We start from the raw sequence: 20,544 nt of genomic DNA, 5'->3' as shown, positions 1-20,544 counted from the left end.
GATAGATAGATAGATAGATAGATAGATAGATAGATAGATAGATAGATAGATAGATAGAAGATAGACAGACAGACAGATAGATAGATAGGTACACACAGGAGCTGTAGAGTAAAAAAGAGAAAAATTAAAATTAAGTTGATGCTGTTCTTTTCCCCATTGAGTCCAGTTTTGCCCAGGGAGTCTCTTTCTTTCCCAGAAACTATCAAATGTCAATAGTTCCTCAGTTAATGGTGGGATTTCTTGCTTACCTTATACCCTCTATGTCTGTCTGGAGTTTGGGCAGATTTTGTGCATGCTGTCACAATTTTAGTGAATTCATATATATAACTATCTGGGAAACACAGTTAATTTGATGTTATCCACCACTTCTGGCTCTTATAATATTTCTTTTCCTTCTTTCTCAAAGATTACTGAGCCTTGGAAGGAGGGTCAAAACCCATTTATGCTTGAGCATGCCACTCTGTTATTCTCTGGACATTGACCAGTTTAGAATCTTTGTATAATTTCCATTGCATGCAAGGAGAAGCTTCTCTGATGAAGACTAATATACTGATCTATGGGTTTAGAATTAAGTCATTGAGAAAACACCAACATAAGAAAATATGCATTTTATCATCAGTGCATAGAAACTTTTCTAAAACCATATATGTGTGTGTGTATATATATATATGTATACGTGTGTATATATATATATATATATATATTATATAACTTATAGGCCTCAAAGAAAGCCATAACAAATGAAAAAAGAATAAAAGTCCCTTCCCTTTCATGAAACCATAACAAAATCAAAATTCAAATAAATAGGAAGATTAACCTCAGAAATTACAAAATACTAGGGAACAAAACAATACACTGCAGAAAAAAATTAAAGGGGGAGTTTAAAACTATTGAATAAAATGAAAATGAGAGCCCAGCCTAATATGATGCCAGGCACTACCGAGACAGTCCTAAGAAGAATTTTTAGAATAGGTGCTCATACTTAAAAGGAATTAAAGAGAGCTCAAGATCTCAAATAAATGACATAGTGATGCAACTCAAGAGAGCTCTAGAAAAATAAAGTTAAGCAATTGCAAAGAATGGCAAGGAATAATGAAGATCATGGCAGAAATTAATACAGACATAAACAGAGTTGGCACTTTGGAAAGATCAACAAGATTAGCAAACAAACCCAAAGACATGAAGAAAAGCTCAAATTAATAAAATTAGACATGAGTCGGGCAATGGTGGGTGGTGCACGCCTTTAATCCCAGCACTTGGGAGGCAAAGGCAGGCAGATCTCTGTGAGTTTGAGGACAGCCTAGTGTACAAGAGCTAGTTCCAGAACAGTTAGGACTGATACACAGAGAAACCCTGTCTCAAAAAAATAAGAATAATTAATTAATTTAGAGATGAGAAGGGAGTTGTTACAAAATAATCTGATGGAAATTCTTGAAAATACTATAAATTTGTTTCAAAATTGAATTAAGAAGATCATACATCTTTACCAAGTTAATTTCACCCAAGAATGCAAAATAAACAAGTCAACAGATGTAACACAGCATATTAATGGATTAAAATTTAGAAATCATAAGATCTTGATAGAAAAGAGACATTTGAGAAAGTTCAGTGTGACTTCATGATAAAAGTGCTGAATAAACTAGAAATCTATGAAACATATTTCAACATAAAATTTGTATATAAGAAATCTATAGATAATATAACATGTTCATACTATAACATGAAAATCTGGATTTTGGTTGAAATGCTCTCAAAGTGCTTACTCATTCCATTTTGACTCAGTATAGAGCTTAAAGTCTTAGCTACAGAAATTAAAACAAGACAAAGATATAAAGGGGATAATATCAAGAAAGATGTCATTTACAGAAAACACAATACCATTGAAAAACACAAATACTCTACAAAATAAAATTTTAGATTTGGTAAACACTATTAATAGTGTTACAGGACGCACAATCAACATACAAAAGTCAGTAGATTTTATACATGCCACTATCAAACATTGAGAATTAAATTAGGAGAAACACCCCTTTCATAATGGCATTAAATAAAACTAAAACTAAATGAAAATTGAACTAATGAATAAGGAAAAGACCTCTACAAGAAAATTTTAAGATGCTGAAATGTTTTTGAGAAAGATATTATATGGTAGAAAAACTTTTCATATCCCTGGTTTGAAAGAATTAATATTATAGTTAATATTATAATTAATATAATAATATAATGCAATCCCAATCAAAATTCCAGTGATATTCTCTACAAAACTAAAAAAACAAAATAATCTTAGAATTCATATGGAAACATAAAGCACCATAAGCAGACAAAGCAATTCTAAATATAAAAAGCACAGTCAGAATTATACTATTTCTTATCCTCAAAATACACTACAGAACTACAGTAACAAAGACTGAGTGATAATGTCACAAAAACAGATTATGTAGACTGATGCAACATAATAGGGAACACCAAAGTAAAACACACAGCTATATACATTTAATTATTGACAGAGGTGTCAAAACATTACTTAAAAATGACTTATGGCTTATTCATTGAATGGTGCCAACAAAACTATGCACGTAGCTACAAAAGAATTAGATTAAATCTTCCTGAAAAAAAAACATAAATTCAAAGTAGATGAAAATTCTAATTTGAAATCATAAACACTGAACTACTCATATGAAACATAAGGAAAACACTTGAGCGATAGTTACAGGCAACAACTGTCTAACTAAAATCCCAATAGCACAGTAAGAAGTAGACCCAAGAATTGATAGGATTACATGCTGTTGGACAATGGTCTGTACCCCGTCAATTGTATTTTAATAAAACACTGATTGGCCAGTGCCAGGCAGGAAGTATAGGCAGGGCAACCAGGCAGGAAATATAGGAGGGGCAATGAGAACTGGAGAATTCTGGGAAGAGGAAATATTCAGTGTGCAGTTGTCACCCAGCCACAGAAGAAGTAAGATGAGACTGCCTTGATGAAAAAGGTACCAATTCAAGTGACTAACATAAACAAGAATTATGGGCTAATATAAGTTATGAGTTAATAAAAAGTCTGAGCTACTAGGCCAACCAGTTTATAACTAATGTAGACCTCTGTGTATTTCTTTCAGACTGAACGGCTGTGGGACTGGGTGGGACAAAAACCCCTGTTAACAATTACATAAATTTCAAAAGCTTCTATGCAGTGAAAGAAATTATCAACAGAATAGAGAGACATGGTATAGAAATGGGAGAAAGTCTTCACTTTCAGACAAGGAACTAATATATAGAGAGAACATATGAGCTGCCAATCAGTAAATCAGTCAATGAACTGAATAGGCAGGTCCCAAAATAAGAAACACAAATAGCTAATACGTATTTTAAAATATTCAACATTCTGAGCTATAGTAAAAATCCACATTAAAAGAACATTGAAATTGTATCTCACCCAAATTAGAGTGGCTATCATAAAGAAACAAAAATAACCACAAATGTTGGTGAGGATACGTGTGCATAAAGAGAAATTCTTATATACTATTGATGAAAATGTAAACCAGGGCATTCTTCTAAAATTGTGTTTTAGTTTTTTGTCCAATATATAGTTTAATATGTAACAATTTTATAGAACCACTTATATTGTTTTGGAACCATCATATGAAAGTATTCTGGGAGAAAGCCTGTTCTAATCAAATCACAAAGATCTCTTCACATTATCACTCCCAAAACAATAAAATAAGAAAATGATCAAATACTAAATAATTATCAATTACTAAAATAGAATAATAAATGCCACAGAATTAGAAAACAATGAAACTCATACTCAAGTTAATAACACAGCATGTAACTGATAAATATTAGTCTGAAGTTTTTAATATAATACAGTTACTTTAGTGCCACTCTTTGATTTAATTTATACAAATATTGTATGGTTGGAAGTTAGAGAAAGATATAAAGACCAAACCAAACATTACCAATAGTTAATGAATGTGATGAATTTTACCATAGCTTTCTTGGGTGTGTGCACGTATATGTCTGCATGTTTGTTTTTCTTTTCCTTATTTTTTATTAGACTACAATGTGACAAGCAAGTCGATTCAAAATAAGTCCATGAGAATGAGTAAGTGAAGGTGGTTTAATTCTATTTCATCTCCTTCAGTGATTGCTAGACCCTGGGTTTTCACCATGATTCTCAATTGTTGGTTTGTAAAGCATCTCTAAAATTGGAGGTAGACAGTGATGATAGAACAGGGAAAATGAAAATGCAACAAGCTTAGCCATTCACGTTAAACAAATGAGCAGAAATTACTCCAAGCTTTTGACTATTTTCTAAAGTTTTGGAAGTTAATTTTGATATTTTCTTCCAGCTTTTTTTATTGTACTTATTGGAAGAACTTTTATTCTTACTTTTACTGATGTCCTGGGATTTCTTTTGGAGGTTTTGAAAATCTTCAAGAATCACATGGTGGTGTTGGGTGTAGGATCAAAGTACACAGTTTAAGAGTGGTTATCATATGCAAATATGAATGTTCTGTATGTTTATTCTTTACATATCATCATACTTTGTGAAGTTAAGGGACATATCAGTAAATGACAGTCATTGAAAGTATAGTCCACTATACTCACACATCCCAAGAGAAGTGACATACTATGACATAAGATAGTGGAAACATAGGAACCACCAAAATCAGTGATAATGCAGCAAAGCAAACAGGTTAGCTTGAATAACACTTGATTCTCAGATATAGGAGCTATTCTTAGTTATCCAGTAAATGAATTTGAAATTTATGTCCTGTCTATGGGCAACCCATATTTGGTGGTTCTGTTGAACTTGTCCATATTGGGTTTCATGGTCTAAGTTGATGAGGATGAATGATCAGGTTTCTTCTTCAAGAGGGCACCAGATCTCATTTCAGATGTTTGTGAGCCACCATGTGGTTGCTGGGAATTGAAGTCAGGACCTTTGAAAGAGCAGGCAGTGCTCTTAACTGCTGAGCCATCTCTGCCTGTCCCTAAAATGACTGGCCAAGTGATAGTGGCCTAGAGACTGAGGTTTTTGGAAGTATAAACTGTAGCTTGGTTAGTTTTCATTTTAACAGAGTTCTCAAAGACAACTTGTTTGTTGTCTCTCAGAGCTAGCAACCTAGAGGGGCAGGCCCTTCAAGATTTGATTTACTTGGTTCATCAAGTAAAATCTCTTGCCACACAGCTCTAATGATCTGAATTTGATCCCCAGAACTCAATTTTTAAGAATATCAGATGTGGTACCTTATATCTGTAACCCTAGCACTTCTATGGCACATATCCAAGCAGCCAAAATAACAAGAGACACTGTGCCTCAGAAACAAGAGAGATGAAGAGAACTTATAATACAAAGTTTTACTCTGTCTACACAACTGCTATGGAATGGGTGTACTTACATTCATACACACATATATAATGTACATGCACATGCACATGCCCACATGCATACATGGCAAGCACATAGACATACAAAAATAGAAACAAATATTTTAAATATATTTCTAGGAACATTTAAGTGAGTATGAAGCTATAAGAATTATAAATTTTCTTCCAAACTATTGGCTATAGATAATGTATGTTCTCAGAGGATAACACAGTCTTTGATTGGTTATTAGGAAATAAACTTGGGAAACACTAGACTAAAATAATATGTTTCTGAAATAAATAGACTACTTTGGGGGAATCCTTCATATTTCTCAATTTGGAGCAATCAACTTATGTCTACTGTGTCTAAGATAGTGTTATCCTGTCCTTACAATAAAAGATACGATGTATCAGAATCAAGAGTATTATTCAAAGTGTTGACATAATGAACTTCAATTTTCTTTCAGATTGTTTCTGTGAATCCAAACTTCCAATACAGACGTCCTCAAAATATTTCTGATGAATTCATTTATTTCCGTCCTATTAAAGAGGAAATTCAGGAAAGGGCCAGAAAACAAAATGAACAGATTCCAACTTTGGCCTCCCAGCAACCCAATCCTGAAGGTATCCATCAGAGGGACTTGGGGCTTACAAGTCAGGTGGTAAAAGCTACCACCCCACCACTAACTGAGGAGTTAGAAAGCATTGCCCTTGTAAGACCAAAAACTTCAGGTCTTCTTCGCATAGAGTTAGTACCAATTTTTCCAAGGCTCCTAGAATTTCATCGCTTAGACGTTACAGGAATTGCCAGTCCCAAGGAAAGGGGGAAAGGCACCGCAATACTTGTTGCAGGTGTGCCTGGAAAGGAGGAGCTAGATGATACAGAAATTCCAACTTTGCACTTCACTGGGTTTGTACACCTGGAGGTTTTACTAAATAAATGTTCACCATCCTCAGAATACAGTCGCCCAGGAACCCCAAGAAATCTGTGGATGGAATCTCCAGAAAATGCAGAGTCCCCAGGAAGTGATGATATGGAAGTAGCAAGAAGCATGTATCCTTTTAGAGAAAGATTCATCTATCGGCGTTCCTGGGCAGAGCTCTTAGAGGCACCACTAAACAATGAGGGGCTCCATATTCTCCAAACTATTCCCAAGGAAGAAAACCGAAATACGGGTTGCAACAAACTAACATCAGAAGAAGAGAATCAAGTAATCATCCATACTAAGGATCAACATTTCCAACCTTTGCAAGGCCCTTTCCCCTTGTTGCCAGAACGTCCTAAGCTCCAGCGGCAGCGCAGTCAAAGCTTACCAAGATACAGTGAAGCCAGAGGCCAGTATTTAAATGCACCTGAATTCAAATTAAATGAAGAAGAAACTCACTTCTTCCCACTTGATCATAATTTAATAACAGAAGGTAAGATTTTTCTTGTTGTCACTACTTTTTTAAGTTACATATAATTTTTCATATAAGTACATTTTCACCAGTAAGTTTATCTTCAAGCTTGCCACCTAGATTATCCCTTTCTATATCATGAAACATTTTATGATGGAATTGGTTTCTCTTCCGCAAATGTAAGTCTTATATTCATATTTGGTAATTACATCCTGATGCTAAGTTGGGTTAATTCAATCACATACCAATTAATAATCATCAGGAGTGGGTTCTAGAATATACAGACTTCTTAAGACTTCAAGTTAGAAACAAAAATTCACCTTTTAAAAGGTGTGAGAAAATAAAACGTCCTCACTCATTCAGTTTTAACCCATAGAATAGAAAAATGTGTCCACTAACACACTCCTTGTCTAATAACTACGTAGTAGATAATAAAAAAGGAATGATGTGATAATGGGCATTAATAATGAACTGGTTAAAAACCCAACAGATAACTTCTTTATCTCCTCTTGTATATGAGGAGCTACTTACAAGAAAGTATGAATTGGCATATAAACCATTAATATTTTAATCTATATTTGGTTAAAAGTAATATTCACATAATTTATATCTATAACATATTAAATCCTAGATTGAAATTTGCTATTGGCTATAAAATAACATTTTAGTTTTATCATTACACCTATGTAAGCATATACAAAAATTCTCCTGTGTTTACTGAATGGTATTAGGAATTTTCATGTCTAAGTTCTGTTAGAACCCAATTCTACAACTTCATAAAAGGTCTGGAAGCTAGAAGTATTGTTTTAAAAATAGCATCCCCAAACTCCTGAAGATGATTTTGATGAAAAGTCTGAAGTCTAACCCAAAGTTTACCTGGAAATCACAACTTGGCCCATTCCATAATATTTCTTTTTTTATACATATTTAGACCTCTAACAAGTTATTTATCAAGGGAAGAAATTATACTCTAACCTAAAGTCAGCTCAGATCATATTATCTTTTGAAATGTAAAGTTGGTTCAACTTTATTCTCAAATTGAAAACCCTTCTGAAGAGTGGTACAAATTAGGAACACTACATTGCTGAGTCATTAAAGAGTGCACCTAATAAGCAGCAGAATTGGGTTTGATTTTAAAAACTCGGGTTGAAAAACAAAGAGACATAGTACTGTGTGTTTTTTATCCCACAACTGGAGTTTGTTGGGTAGAAAGTCTGCCTAAATAAATAAATAAATAAGTGAGCAACTCCTGGTGAATAACATCCTAGGTTGTTGTATGGCCACTATGTGCACTTGCACAGCACACACAAGTGCCTGCATGCTTACACACACAAACACATGCACACACACACACACACACACACACACACACACACACACAACCTTCCTGGGTACTTCCAGTTTTTATGGTTATCTTTTATCTAATTTCTTGTTCCCACTAAATTCCTAATTACATTAAGCGTTCATACTACCAACGGAATAGAATTTCATACTAAATGCCTACACCTTTGTTCCTCAAAGTCCTTCAGCCTGTAGCTCTTCCCCATCATACCCCCATTCTTCATCCTCTTTCTCCACCTCTACTTTCTAATAAGCCTAAACTTCTGGTTTAGAATCATTTACTCACTTTTTTTCTTTGTTCATCTTTTACATCTAAAAGTGTAATTGCTAAATAAAACTTACTGTGGTAAAATCACCATGTCATTTTGAGGTAATTGCCCTGAAATCAAATTTGGAAATACATCTTTGATTCTTATTTATAGCTTTTTCTCAAAACTGAAGCCAATTTGTTAATCAGTTACAAATTTCTGGCTTTGTGTTTTAGAAAATATCAAGGAAATATACAACGTGAAGGGAGTCTGGCAAAGAGAAATTTCATCACATTCTGAAGAACATCTTCCCATCAAGCCGAGATTTGAAAATTCTGCAATTGGAGAAAACATTGGAATTCCTGAGGATACTTCTGCATGCTCCAAAGGCAATGTTAGAATCCCCAAGAATGATGTCAATACTATCCCCATGGTTAATGCTGGAATGCCCTTAGATAATCTCCAAGTTCTTAGAGGCAATGCTGGAGTTCCCAGGAGCAGTGCTTTTGGTGTTTACATGGGTAATAGTGATAGAACCTCCAGACATATGGTATCTTCTCCACTCACTGAGCTCTCAAAGATAGGTGAACACCAGTTATAAAAAATGGTACTTTACAATGCTGTCCATTGAAGAAACAAACCAAGACACTTAACATCAAAACAGACATATACAAACTTGACAACTCAAAATACTAAATGGGATATCTAAATTATGAATTCACAATGAACATAATTAATAAACTTGTGATAATTATTTATTAGACTGGATAAAACTAGATTGTAGCTAGCTAGTTTATCCCATATGTGGCCATCAATTGTATATGGAATAATCTAGTTGGAGGAGTGTGTTTCAGATGTGGACTTTTTCATTGAATAAAATATCAAGTAATCCTCAAATGACAATACCTCCTAGTAATTTCAAGTCCTCTTGAATACTTTGAAAGACAAATAAAAATGATCTCAGAGGTTTTGTCATTTATTTTGATGGGTCTAGTTTAATGTCCAAGACATTTATTTAATGAAAGCTAAAATCCAGGCGATTTCTTTAGTATAATACTTCACTAAAATATTTTTAAAAAAACATCTGAGGAAAAGTTCACTAACAAGAGTATTTAAATATGGCTATTTGTGGTTTCTTTACATATACATATCAAAATTGTAAATATTTATGGGAAGCCTTAACAATACAAGGAGACAAATAACTGTAGAACTGTAAATATCATATGTGGTTGTGATGCTAATAATGTAAGACAATAATAACAGCACCACAGAATGCCTAAAATATTACATGCTAAAACAATGTTTTTGGTTTGAAAGTTAATTTTTTACCTCTCCCAGCCACTCTGTTCATTTGCATAAGAAGATTCAGGGTAGAAGATAAAAATTCTTGAAAACTTTTATGAGATGAATGAGTAGGACGCTCTTCCCAGAGCAATGAAGATAGCGTTTCATTGACCCAGGTGATCAGCCCAGTATTCAAATTAATGAACCCTACTTGTATATAAAATATGACTTTCTGGAACAATTATTTCACAAATCTTGTAAGGTAGATAAAATATTACCAGAAGGTTATGAGAATAACTGACAAATTACTTGGAAAATAATCTCATTACTTTGTATTCATGTGTAATATAAAATTTGTGCTGAGTTTTAGGGCACTCAGGCCATTATTCAATTTGTACATTTAAATATTCAACTTTCTGAATAATGGTTGCTGTTGTTTTTACAAAAACAAGGGCAATTTAAACAATAGGTTGCCACCTAACCCCTTATTATGTGCCTTAACACATAGTGCAAGGGGTCTTTGATGTGAAGGCAAACTCTTGCCTTTTATTATAAGATTTCTTTGGCCTCTGAGGAAGGAGGTAAAGAGGCTGGCTAGCCTCCCTCCCTTCAATCCCCATGGTTCAGCATGCTCTTTATGAACCAGGGCTTTAACCTCAGAAAATTAGTAAATGTAGTGAGATTTTTTTCTCCTACTTCTTACCAACCAAGAAGATGGTATACCATTTCAGATTTGAGTAACCTGATTTTCATGTAGCGTGGCAAAACCACAGAAATAATAGAAGGATACAGGCTACCATAGTTGAGTTACTGCCAATATTTGACTTAGAATAAAAAGCAAACTGAAACATCACCTTGCTTAGCATGCTCTCTTGTCACACCGACTTTCGGGAACACAACTTTGGGTTCTAATTTTCAGAGGAAACCACCTTGTGAGTGAAAAATAATGAGTACAATAGAAACTGAGAAATAATTTATCAAGAACTAATGTTTATCAAAAACAAGTAGAAAGAGAGACAGTAAACAAAGTTTGATTCAATTATATATAAGACTAATATATAATTGAAGACAGTCACGAAAACACCAACTTCATCATCAACAAAACCCTGCTTTGTGAGTGTTATTCCTCATAATCCATACAATTGTGGATATTGTGTTTAGTGGCTTAAATTTTAAATATAAAAATGTATGTAAAGTGGCCAGCTGCTTCTCTGTAAATTTTTATGAAATTAAATTAAACTGTTAAGTAAAAATCAAACATGAAGATGGTCTAAGAAGATTATTCTCAATCCTGTACTGGAAGTTCTTTATAGTCTTGTTTTTATTCTTCTAAATACTATTAGTCTTTATTAAACTGAGCACGTCATTATTTATTTTCAAAGACTATGCCCTATTTCTTAGGGTTCTCCATATCAAATTAATTCTCTAAGTCACTCAATAACATCAATATTCTACAAAAGAGAGAAAGAACATAGTTTTTTTCAATAAGCAAACTTCATAACAAAATTCATATAGTTGTCAGAAATGTGTCATTAATCACATGTTATATTTCCATCAAATCATTGTTTTAAGCATGTTTTAGAAGTAAAAATCCAAAATATAGCAAAGTGCTTTTAACATATAATAGGTTACAAAGTATATGTGCCTTTTTCAGTAAATATTTCAAGAGCAGAGAGCCTCACTAATGTGGAAGACAAATTTATGGAAAATGAGAAGCAATCTAAGAAAAAAACAAAAATTAGAATAAAACTATAGCTTTAAAATAAATGAAGTTCGTTATTATTTGGAAGAGAATATTTTTATTTCTTGATTATTTCATTACTTAATAAAATGAACAAATAACCCTAAAATTTACACTATCTTCAGATACACTAATCCCCTATAAGTGTCCCTCAACCCATCCTAACCCTACTACATCCTTAACCTTTCTTATTCCCAACCCAGTACTTCTTATCCCGAACCATATCATGCATACCTCATCCCCCCACAATTTAGTTCCTTCCTCACCCCTATACCATTTTGGGTATCTTCTCTGCTTTCCTCCTCTCCCCATCTAATTCCACAATGACATTGTCCTCATGTTTACTATACCCTATTTATCATGCTCCTTTCCCTCAGTCGATTCCCAAATTCTGTCCAACTCCCACTATAGCCTTATTAACTCCTGTCTCAAGTCTCCCGTACCTTTGACCCTTAAACTCCACCCCAGCACGTCTCCCAACATTTTGACCTTTAGGAACCAGGACAGAATAAATATTAAGGTAAACACCATGAGTAGAGTAAATATGTCTACTTGATACCTTTGTTAATTTATAAAAAAATAAAAGTTCAAAAATTGTGTATTTTCCATACTAAAGCAAGATATTCAAAACTGTAACATCTGTAGAATTAAAACTGTTGGATAGGAATGATGATGTGAAAATGTAGGGGCCAGAATACCATGTACTCCCCCAACCAATATTCCTTGTTATTTAAAATAACTGGCTTATGCTAGTCTTTCAAGGATTATGAAAACGTATGCAGCACAGGATTTAAAGATGTTTTTTAGTTTTAAATTTTGTGTTTGCATGACTTTGAAAGCACCAATTTTTTCTTTATATATTATAAAATCATTCTTTTTTAGGCTCTTTGAGAAAAATAAATGGACTTATAATACCGATTTCTTCATCTAAATTGTAAAATATGTTAATGAAAACAATAAAATACGCACTTTGTGAATTTACCTAGAGCATATTTTTGCTATTAAAATAATATTTTAAGAGTTTATTTTTAAAAGGACTCACCTTTAGTAGATTTCATTATCTTAAGCAAGTAATATTCACCTACAAACCAACTTCTCTATTCTTATAAATATATCAGAGTAAGATAATAAGATCATCTTCAAAATAAAATTTACCATAAAATGCAGTGACATTTGTTAAATCTAAATTATGATAAAATTACCAACAGTTAATATTACCCAGATACTCAATGTTTTTGAAGATCATCATGATTATATTAACTAATGTCCATAATTTTTCAGAAGTATACCTAGTTATTCAAAAATAAATACACATATATTTGAGGGTTTAAAGTTAAAAATAACAGTTTCCAAAGTTCCTTTCTTAAACCGTAATATTTCAGTTTACCATAATGCCATAATGCAGTGCAAAGTGTGTTTTAAAACCAAAATAAATGTCATTAAAAAGTAGTAGCAATTTGGAAATACCCACTATTATCAAAATTAAGTAAGAAAAAATCAAACCACCTCTACACATTATACCTCCACAGCCTCTACACTCATCAGATACTCCAACCGTTTCAGTTTGTTCTTAGTACATTCATTATGTTTCAAGTTAGTAATACCATGTTTCTCATTTTCTACACCTATCACCAGTGACTAGAGAACAAATCTGTCTAAAATCTGCAAAACCTGGTATGATGCTTACAGCTTTAATATTTATTATGAATGTAAATATCCACCTTTTGAAAGTAAAGAAAACAACTGGGTTTTATTTTCAAAGTAAAGCAGGACAGTTAAGTGCACTAGTATGGTGAAACATTGTCCATTTTACACTGATGCTGTATTTGATTTTGTGAAATGTGTGGTACCATTATTTGCTGGCCATTGTTGACTTTTCTCTTGTTTACTAAATATTTATTGTGGTACGTTTAAACAAAGTATCATTCAAGGTGATATCGTAATATATATGTGATGTGTGTGTATTGGCATATATTGTATCTTTAAATAAACTGTGGTGTAGATTGATGTGATGTTTTTATTTATTCATGGGTTGAATTATTGCAGCACTAGAGTACTGAACTCCTGGTGCTCATTCTATAAGATTATACTAATCTTATAAAATTCACAACAGGTATTTTAATATCTTACTAATTTAAAATTCAAATAAAGAATATTGCAGATGGGTTGTATCCATTTGGAAACTAAATTGCTAAATCAATCTTATTTCTGTAACAATTTACTAAACATTTATTAGAACTATGTTCAAAACTAAAAACAAAATTAATTCTGCACCTGTTGAAGTAGCTGCTGCTTCTGTTACAAAGTCCAAATATAGTTACATGATCTGGGCACTGTTGGTTTTAGATACCCTTCTGTGTGTATGTGAGCCCCAGAGAATATCTGCAAAGAAATCTATACAAGAGCAGGAGCACTTTTATTTAACCATTGACAATTTTTGCTACCACTATGTATTTTTTCTTAACTACACTGAAGAGATTATTATATATTTTATTTCAACTCCAACATCACCTAACCTGTACATGTCATATAAACCTAACCTTAGCCCTGATGGGTTGGTAAACATGAATATGGAGATTCCAAATATTAAGTTTAGTGTCTGAATCAGTTGTGAATAAAAATAAGACAGCCCATCAACTTTTTACATTAAAAAATTTGATTTGTTCTAAATATTTTACCTGTTTCATTTATGTACAAAATCTCATCAAAATTCATTTTTTATTCATGTAAAATAAACTTATATAATATGGGTTGCCCAAATCTTATTAACTAGACTACCAGAAGTGTTTCATGTTACAGAAATAAAAATAACAATTCACCCCCTCTTACATTTTGAAAACTAAATTTCAACTCTTGGATAATAGTGTTTTGCCTAAGTATTTTCAATTTTGTATTTGTATCTTGTTGAGACTTGTACTCTATGTAATCTATAAGTGTCAGCTGCTTCTCTTTCTTCTCAAGTAAATTGTGATACTAATTGTGATTGTTGTCATTTTCTTATATTTCTGCCAATTACCTTGTTAATATTTTGTGTTTGGAAAAATTTATTGATGGTTAATGCCATTGTGTTGTCCTCACTATTTTTCAACACATAACAATGATGTGTAAGGTGCATTTGCTCTTTTTTCTAGTACGTGAATCTGCTGGAAAAATAAATATTTGACACAATAGTGAAAGTAATATATTTCTTCCTGAATTGAAATTGTCTTTTGCTTTAAGTACTTCATTATGTAAGTTTATATTTCAATAAATGGTGTCATCTGCATTCAAATATTATATTGTCTGTTTTTATTTTTTTAAAGACGTTTCCTATAGAAACTTGCCTAAAACACAGACCTTTTAATAGAAAAATAAGAAAAAAGCTGAGCATCATGGTACACACCTTTAAATCCAACACTTGGAAGGGAGAGGCAGGAGGATCTCTGAATTTGAGGGTAGACTAGTCTACACAGTGAATTCTACACCACTCAGGACTACATAGTAAGATCCTGTCTCAAAAGAATGTTGTTAGAAACAAACAGAAAATGAATAATGGCAAGAAAATACGAATCCAGTTATTTGAAAGCTTGAGAAATTACTAAATACCCCCCACAAAACAGAGAAAATTAAAACAATGACAAGCAAGTTTGAGCGAGTAATTTAAATCTTTAAATCATATATATCTCATGAGAAACGCCAACTTCTATAAAAACCCAGAATTTCACCTATAACTTACCTATAGTTTTCTTCTCTGCTCACCAACTTCACAATAATATTATTGAAGTCTGTTTTGGGAGACTTCACGCAAATCAGTGATACCACTATGGGCAACAATAACTCTAAAATTGCACTGGTTACTTCTACTTAATAGATGTTTAGAAAATATTTGTATGCTAATTTATGTATCAAACACTTTCAGTTTATTTCAAATAAATTATGTTAAAACAATGATGACAAGGCACAACTCAAACTGCCTTTTAATTTTAGTCTAACAGTCTAAAAGTTATGTTTTGCAATTTATGAAACTGAGCATTTATGTGGAATAAATCATTCCAGACAACCAATGAATGTACTAAAATAACGTATCACTGAGGAGAGAATTGCTACACCAGACTTGAATAGTGAGGTCTGTTATACACATTCATTTTCATGAACATACAATTAAACATGTAGCATTTACTATACAACACAGGCACTGGGTGATATAATAGTAAGAAAAACAAATCTATCCATAAACCTCTGTAGTTTTCAGTGTGGTTGAAAAACAGAATAAAAACGAAAAATGGTCATGAAAGTCTGCTCTGTCAGTAACTGCCAATCATGATCCCTTCAATTTAGAAAATATGACTTGAAATTACCTATGAATAAAATATTGACACAGAAAGATCTGTTAGTACAAGAAATCCGGAAAAATATTTTCTTTCAGAAAAAAACCAGCAATTTTTTCAGTATGAAATCCTAATATAAAATCATAGAAAAGAAATAGAGTCATTTTTGTTTCTATTTAACTTTTTGATAATTCAGACTTTTTCCTAGTACAATGAATCTCAAATTTACTATGCATCTAAGTTCAATATATCAAAACCTATGTAACTTTCCATTTAGTTATTTCTTCCTAGCTTGGCATTTTATTAGTTTAAAAGAAAAACTACAGAGCAGGAAAGCTGTAAATCTCAGCACCTGCCTGAGTCTAAGAATGAAAAAGTAAAGGGGAAAAGCCATGCTATTTGACATAGCAGCATGGAGGTCCATCACAAGGCACCAGACAGTCACATAGTGGGAAGAGTGAGCTTTAGAGACAGAGTAAGGAAACTCAAATATTAAAGCATAGGATAGGATAGGATAGGATAGGATAGGATAGGATAGGATAGAATAGAATAGAATAGAATAGAATAGAATAGAATAGAATAGAATAGAATAGAATAGAATAGAATAGAATAGAATAGAATGCAGAAAGCTTGGCTGTCATAGTTCATGTTACTATCGCAATGATGAAACACCATGACCAAAGCAACTTGGAAAGGACGGGGTTTATTTGACTTGTACTTCCAAATCACTGCTCATTTTTGAAGGAAGTCTGGATAGGAATGCAAACAAGTCAGGAACATGGAGGCAGGAACTGATGCAGAGGCCACAGAGAAATGTTGCTTACTGGCTTGTGCAGCCTGCTTTCTTATAGAATCAGGAACACAAGCCCAGGGATGGCACCACCCACAATGGACTGGAATCTCCCTCATCTATCAGTAATTAAAGTAATGTCTACAGCTGGATATTATGGAGGCATTTTCTCAAATAAGGAAGGCTCTCTCCTCTCTGATGACTCTGGTTTATGTTGAGTTGACATAAAATTAGCCAGTTCAGGGGCCCATTGTCAAACATTCTATTTCTACTAAGGCCCAATAGCCAGGCCAAGAGCTGTCTCTCAAAGGTAAAATTGTTGTCTGCAGATGATAGTAAAGCCTTGCTCCAAATCTCTGCGATTCACCTATAGAGGCCTGACAAAGGTTCCAAACGGCACCACTGTCAGCTACTGACACCTCAAGTACTATTGGGCCTACTGAATCATATGATCCAAGTGGTACAGCATCCTTCACCATGGTCTATACCTGTTGAAGAACCTTCTATTTCAGGCTCCACTCAAAAGTGGGAACTTCCCTAGTTGTTTGTTATATTGGTCAGAGTATAGTGAAGAATTTGCTATCTTCAGAATCCAAATAGGCCTGGGAAGTATTGGACTTCTTTTTTGGTCATGGGAGAAGCCAAGTAAAATAACTTATCCTCACCTTAAAATAAATATTTCTACATGCCCCATACTACAGGACTCTTAAAAATTTCACCAGAGGAGAAAGCTCTTGAACTTTGGTTGGATTTATTTCACATCTTGTGATACACAAATGTGTTACCAACAAGACCAAAGTGGTTGTTTCTACCTCCTGCTCACTTGACCAATCATCGTAATGTTGACAATATAAAGGACCCATGTTGTATTTTGTGGAAGAGACAGATGATCATGATCAACCCACACCCAAATGTTAGGTGGAACTCAGGGAATCCCCTCAGGAGAGGGGGAGGAAGCATTATAGGAGTCAGAAGGGTCAATGATACCAGGAGAGCATGGCCCAGAGAATCAACTAAGCAGGGCTCAGAGGGGCTCACAGAGACTGAAGGGGCAGTCAGGGAGTCTACATAGGTTTATACCAGGTACTCTCTCTATATGTTGTGGTTATTTAGCTTGAAGTTTTTGTGGGACTTCTAACAGTGAGATGTAGGAGAGACCCAGCCAATCACCTTACTTGTAGGGCGGGGTCCCCTGAGGATATTTTTTACTTATAAAGATTGTGGGTGCACTCCCGGCCACCCCTTCTGCTTTCCTGTTCTCCGCTGGAACCCCTCTGGTTCTGTAAGTCTATTTCCCAATTAAAGCTGTATATATTTATTACAATCTCTGTCTGCATTCATTTACGCTGGTACACTTGGCGCCCAACGTGGGGCTTTGCGGATACCCGCCCCGAATCAGAGCCTCCTGGGTGGCGACCGCTGGGAGCCAGGGCCCCCCTCCGGAGGCCTCTCCCTCCATGCAGATTGTACCCTCTCAGCACAGCTCCTTGCCGGTCCACTCTGCCCGACTACGACGGCAGAAGCAGCTGAGATTCTGCAGCAACTCAATTTTTCCTGGCACTTGCTAGAAAGTCGGTGGTTTGGCAGATAGTTGAATTGGCCCCGCACGAGTCTGTGCGGCTCCACCCTGCCCGGCAGAATTGCTCAGATCTAGCAAGTGGTGCAAGCACCTCTGTATTCAGCTCCCCTCCCCCCTGAGCACCTAGCAGTAAACAGTGTGATCAGTAAACAATGCTACTCCGTGCACATGACTGCTCTGCGTCCCCTACCCACGGGTGGCTGAGTCCTGCTGCCCTGTTTCCTGGCCCTCCCCCCTGATGCTTACAGTTAACTTTCAGTTTTGGGTTTTGAGTAGACTTTTGAGACTGCCTCTGATTTCGGCCACGTGGACTCAGGTACATTTTGCCACCACTGGCAGGAAACGGTTATTACAGGTAAAAATTTTGTTTTATAAATAAAAATAAATACTGATTTGATTGAAAATGTCTGACAAAGTTACCATTCAAGACTTTAACAGCCTTTTTAATTGTACCACGTGGGAGATTTTACAAGGGTGTCTGTCACCCCACATCTATGGATCTTTCTGGGATTTGTAGTTTTCCTTGGTACTATATGGTTTGATAATAGAAATATGATAAAGTCTTTACGAGAAAAATCCAGGATTCTTAAGACAGAGGTTGAGCACTTAAAAACAATTGAGAATGACAACAATCTTCTCAAGATTCAGTTTGAAATTCTCCAGGAAGAGAACAGAACTTTGTTTAACATGACTTGATCAACTGAGCAACATTTAGAAAAGGTACAGGCTGATGTTTAAGGAGAAATTCATTACTATGGAAGAGGGAACAGCTGATTTGGATCTTAAGCTTCAGTCCATTTATGTAGGAACTGAAACATTAACTGAGAGAATCAAAACTGCTGAATGTGAAAATCGGATTTTGTCTAAAGCTTATGACAGATTGGCAGAAAGATTGTCAATACAAGAAGGCACGGTTCATGCCATATAAATTATGTCCAAAGATGAGATGTTATCTCTAATGGACAAACTTCATACTTGAGAATTCTCAATGAAGGCTTTGGAACATAATTCTGGACAGGAGATTCAGACATTGCAGAAGGCATTGGTGAATAGAATTGAAAAGATTGAGGAATTTCTAAATTCTGATGAAGAAGAGCAAAGGGTAGAAAGGCAAATTTTAATTACATCTGTGGGTAAATCTCTCTGGGACAATTCCCACAAAGCTCTACCTACAGCTCTACCTGCCTTTCCAGTAATAACAACAGAGAAGATGATTGATTCCAGAAACCCTAGGGTCATCAAGGAAGGTATATGGGAGCCTGTTCGTATGAATGATCTCAAAGAAATTAAACAGGCTGTCATGACTTTTGGGATGCACGCCTCTTTTGTTAAAGAGATGCTAAAATCTTGGGCCACAACAAGCAGAGCAACCCCCTCGGACTGGTTCCAGCTGAGCTCCGCTGTCCTTGAGAGTGGACCACAATTAAAATGGAAATGCTTATTCAGGCAAGAGGCTAGACTCTTAGAACAGCAGGAAAGAGAGAAGAGAATTGACATTTCCCTAGATAAAATTCTAGGTGAAGGGCTCTTTTCTGACCCTCAGGAACAAGCTAATTTTGATGAAAACATACCCTCCATGTGTACTACAGCATCCTTAAGGGTTTGGGACAAGGTGCAAGACCCAGGACAGAGAATGGAATCATTTGTCAGAGTTAAACAGGGTCAGAGAGAACCCTTTTTAGTGACTTTTTACAAAGAGTAACTAAAGCTGTACAAATAGGGATATCTGACCCAGAAGCAAGACATATAATGATTGAATCTCTGGCTTATGAAAATGCAAATGTGGAATGCAAAAGGATCTTGGGAGCTTTAAAGCTCAGATCAGCGCCCTTGGAAGAATGGATCTTGCATACACTGAATGTTGATACATTTGACTATGACACTGAAGTATGGGTAGAAGAAGCAATTTCCAATGGTAAAAGGAGACACCAGAATACCAAATGTTTTAATTGTGTCAAAATGGGTCATATGAAAAGGAATTGTAGACAATGGATTTTCAGAAATAATAATAATGCATCTTCTAGAAATAACAGAAATAGAAGGACTCAGCCTTCAGATTTATGTAGAAGATGTGGGAAAGCAGACACTGAACAATGAATGCAGGTCTGCAAGAGATAGACAAGGCAACCTGATACAGATAGGAAACATGAGGGGGGGACTCACAGGCCCCCATGGCAAACATGGTTCAGTCATTTCCAGTTACTGCAGAGAACGTGCCTCGTCAGGACAATTAGGAAGCTCCATGCCTACTGTTACAAGCAATAATGATCAGAAAGATGAGTTACGTGTGTTTTGACAAACTTCTATAAGTGATCAAAGACCAAAGCTGAGAGTGTGTGTAAATGGCATTTTTATTACTGGCCTGCTGGACACAGGTGTTGATGTAAGTATCATTACCCCAGAATCTTGGCATCTGTATTGGCCTCTTCAGAATGTAAATGTTCAGCTCCTGGGAATTGGAACCCTATCTTGAGTAAGGCAGAGCA

General features: G+C 34.8%; 1 protein-coding gene across 1 annotated transcript in view; it reads left to right on the top strand.

The window, feature by feature from the left end:
• LOC101997307 overlaps positions 1 to 14,628 on the top strand; it is a 453,400-nt gene extending 438,772 nt beyond the window's left edge. The window contains exons 23-24 of the mRNA XM_026789039.1: positions 5,838 to 6,789; positions 8,594 to 14,628. Coding sequence (XP_026644840.1) covers positions 5,838 to 6,789; positions 8,594 to 8,958 — 1,317 coding nt within the window. The 3' untranslated portion in view covers positions 8,959 to 14,628. The remainder of the gene's footprint in view (positions 1 to 5,837; positions 6,790 to 8,593) is intronic.
• Positions 14,629 to 20,544: the final 5,916 nt, after the last annotated feature.

The sequence above is a fragment of the Microtus ochrogaster genome, unplaced genomic scaffold (genome assembly GCF_000317375.1).
Source record: "Microtus ochrogaster isolate Prairie Vole_2 unplaced genomic scaffold, MicOch1.0 UNK13, whole genome shotgun sequence".
NCBI lineage: Eukaryota > Metazoa > Chordata > Mammalia > Rodentia > Cricetidae > Microtus > Microtus ochrogaster.
Note: the sequence above shows the minus strand (reverse complement) of the source record. Positions and strands in the feature narration are given on the sequence as shown.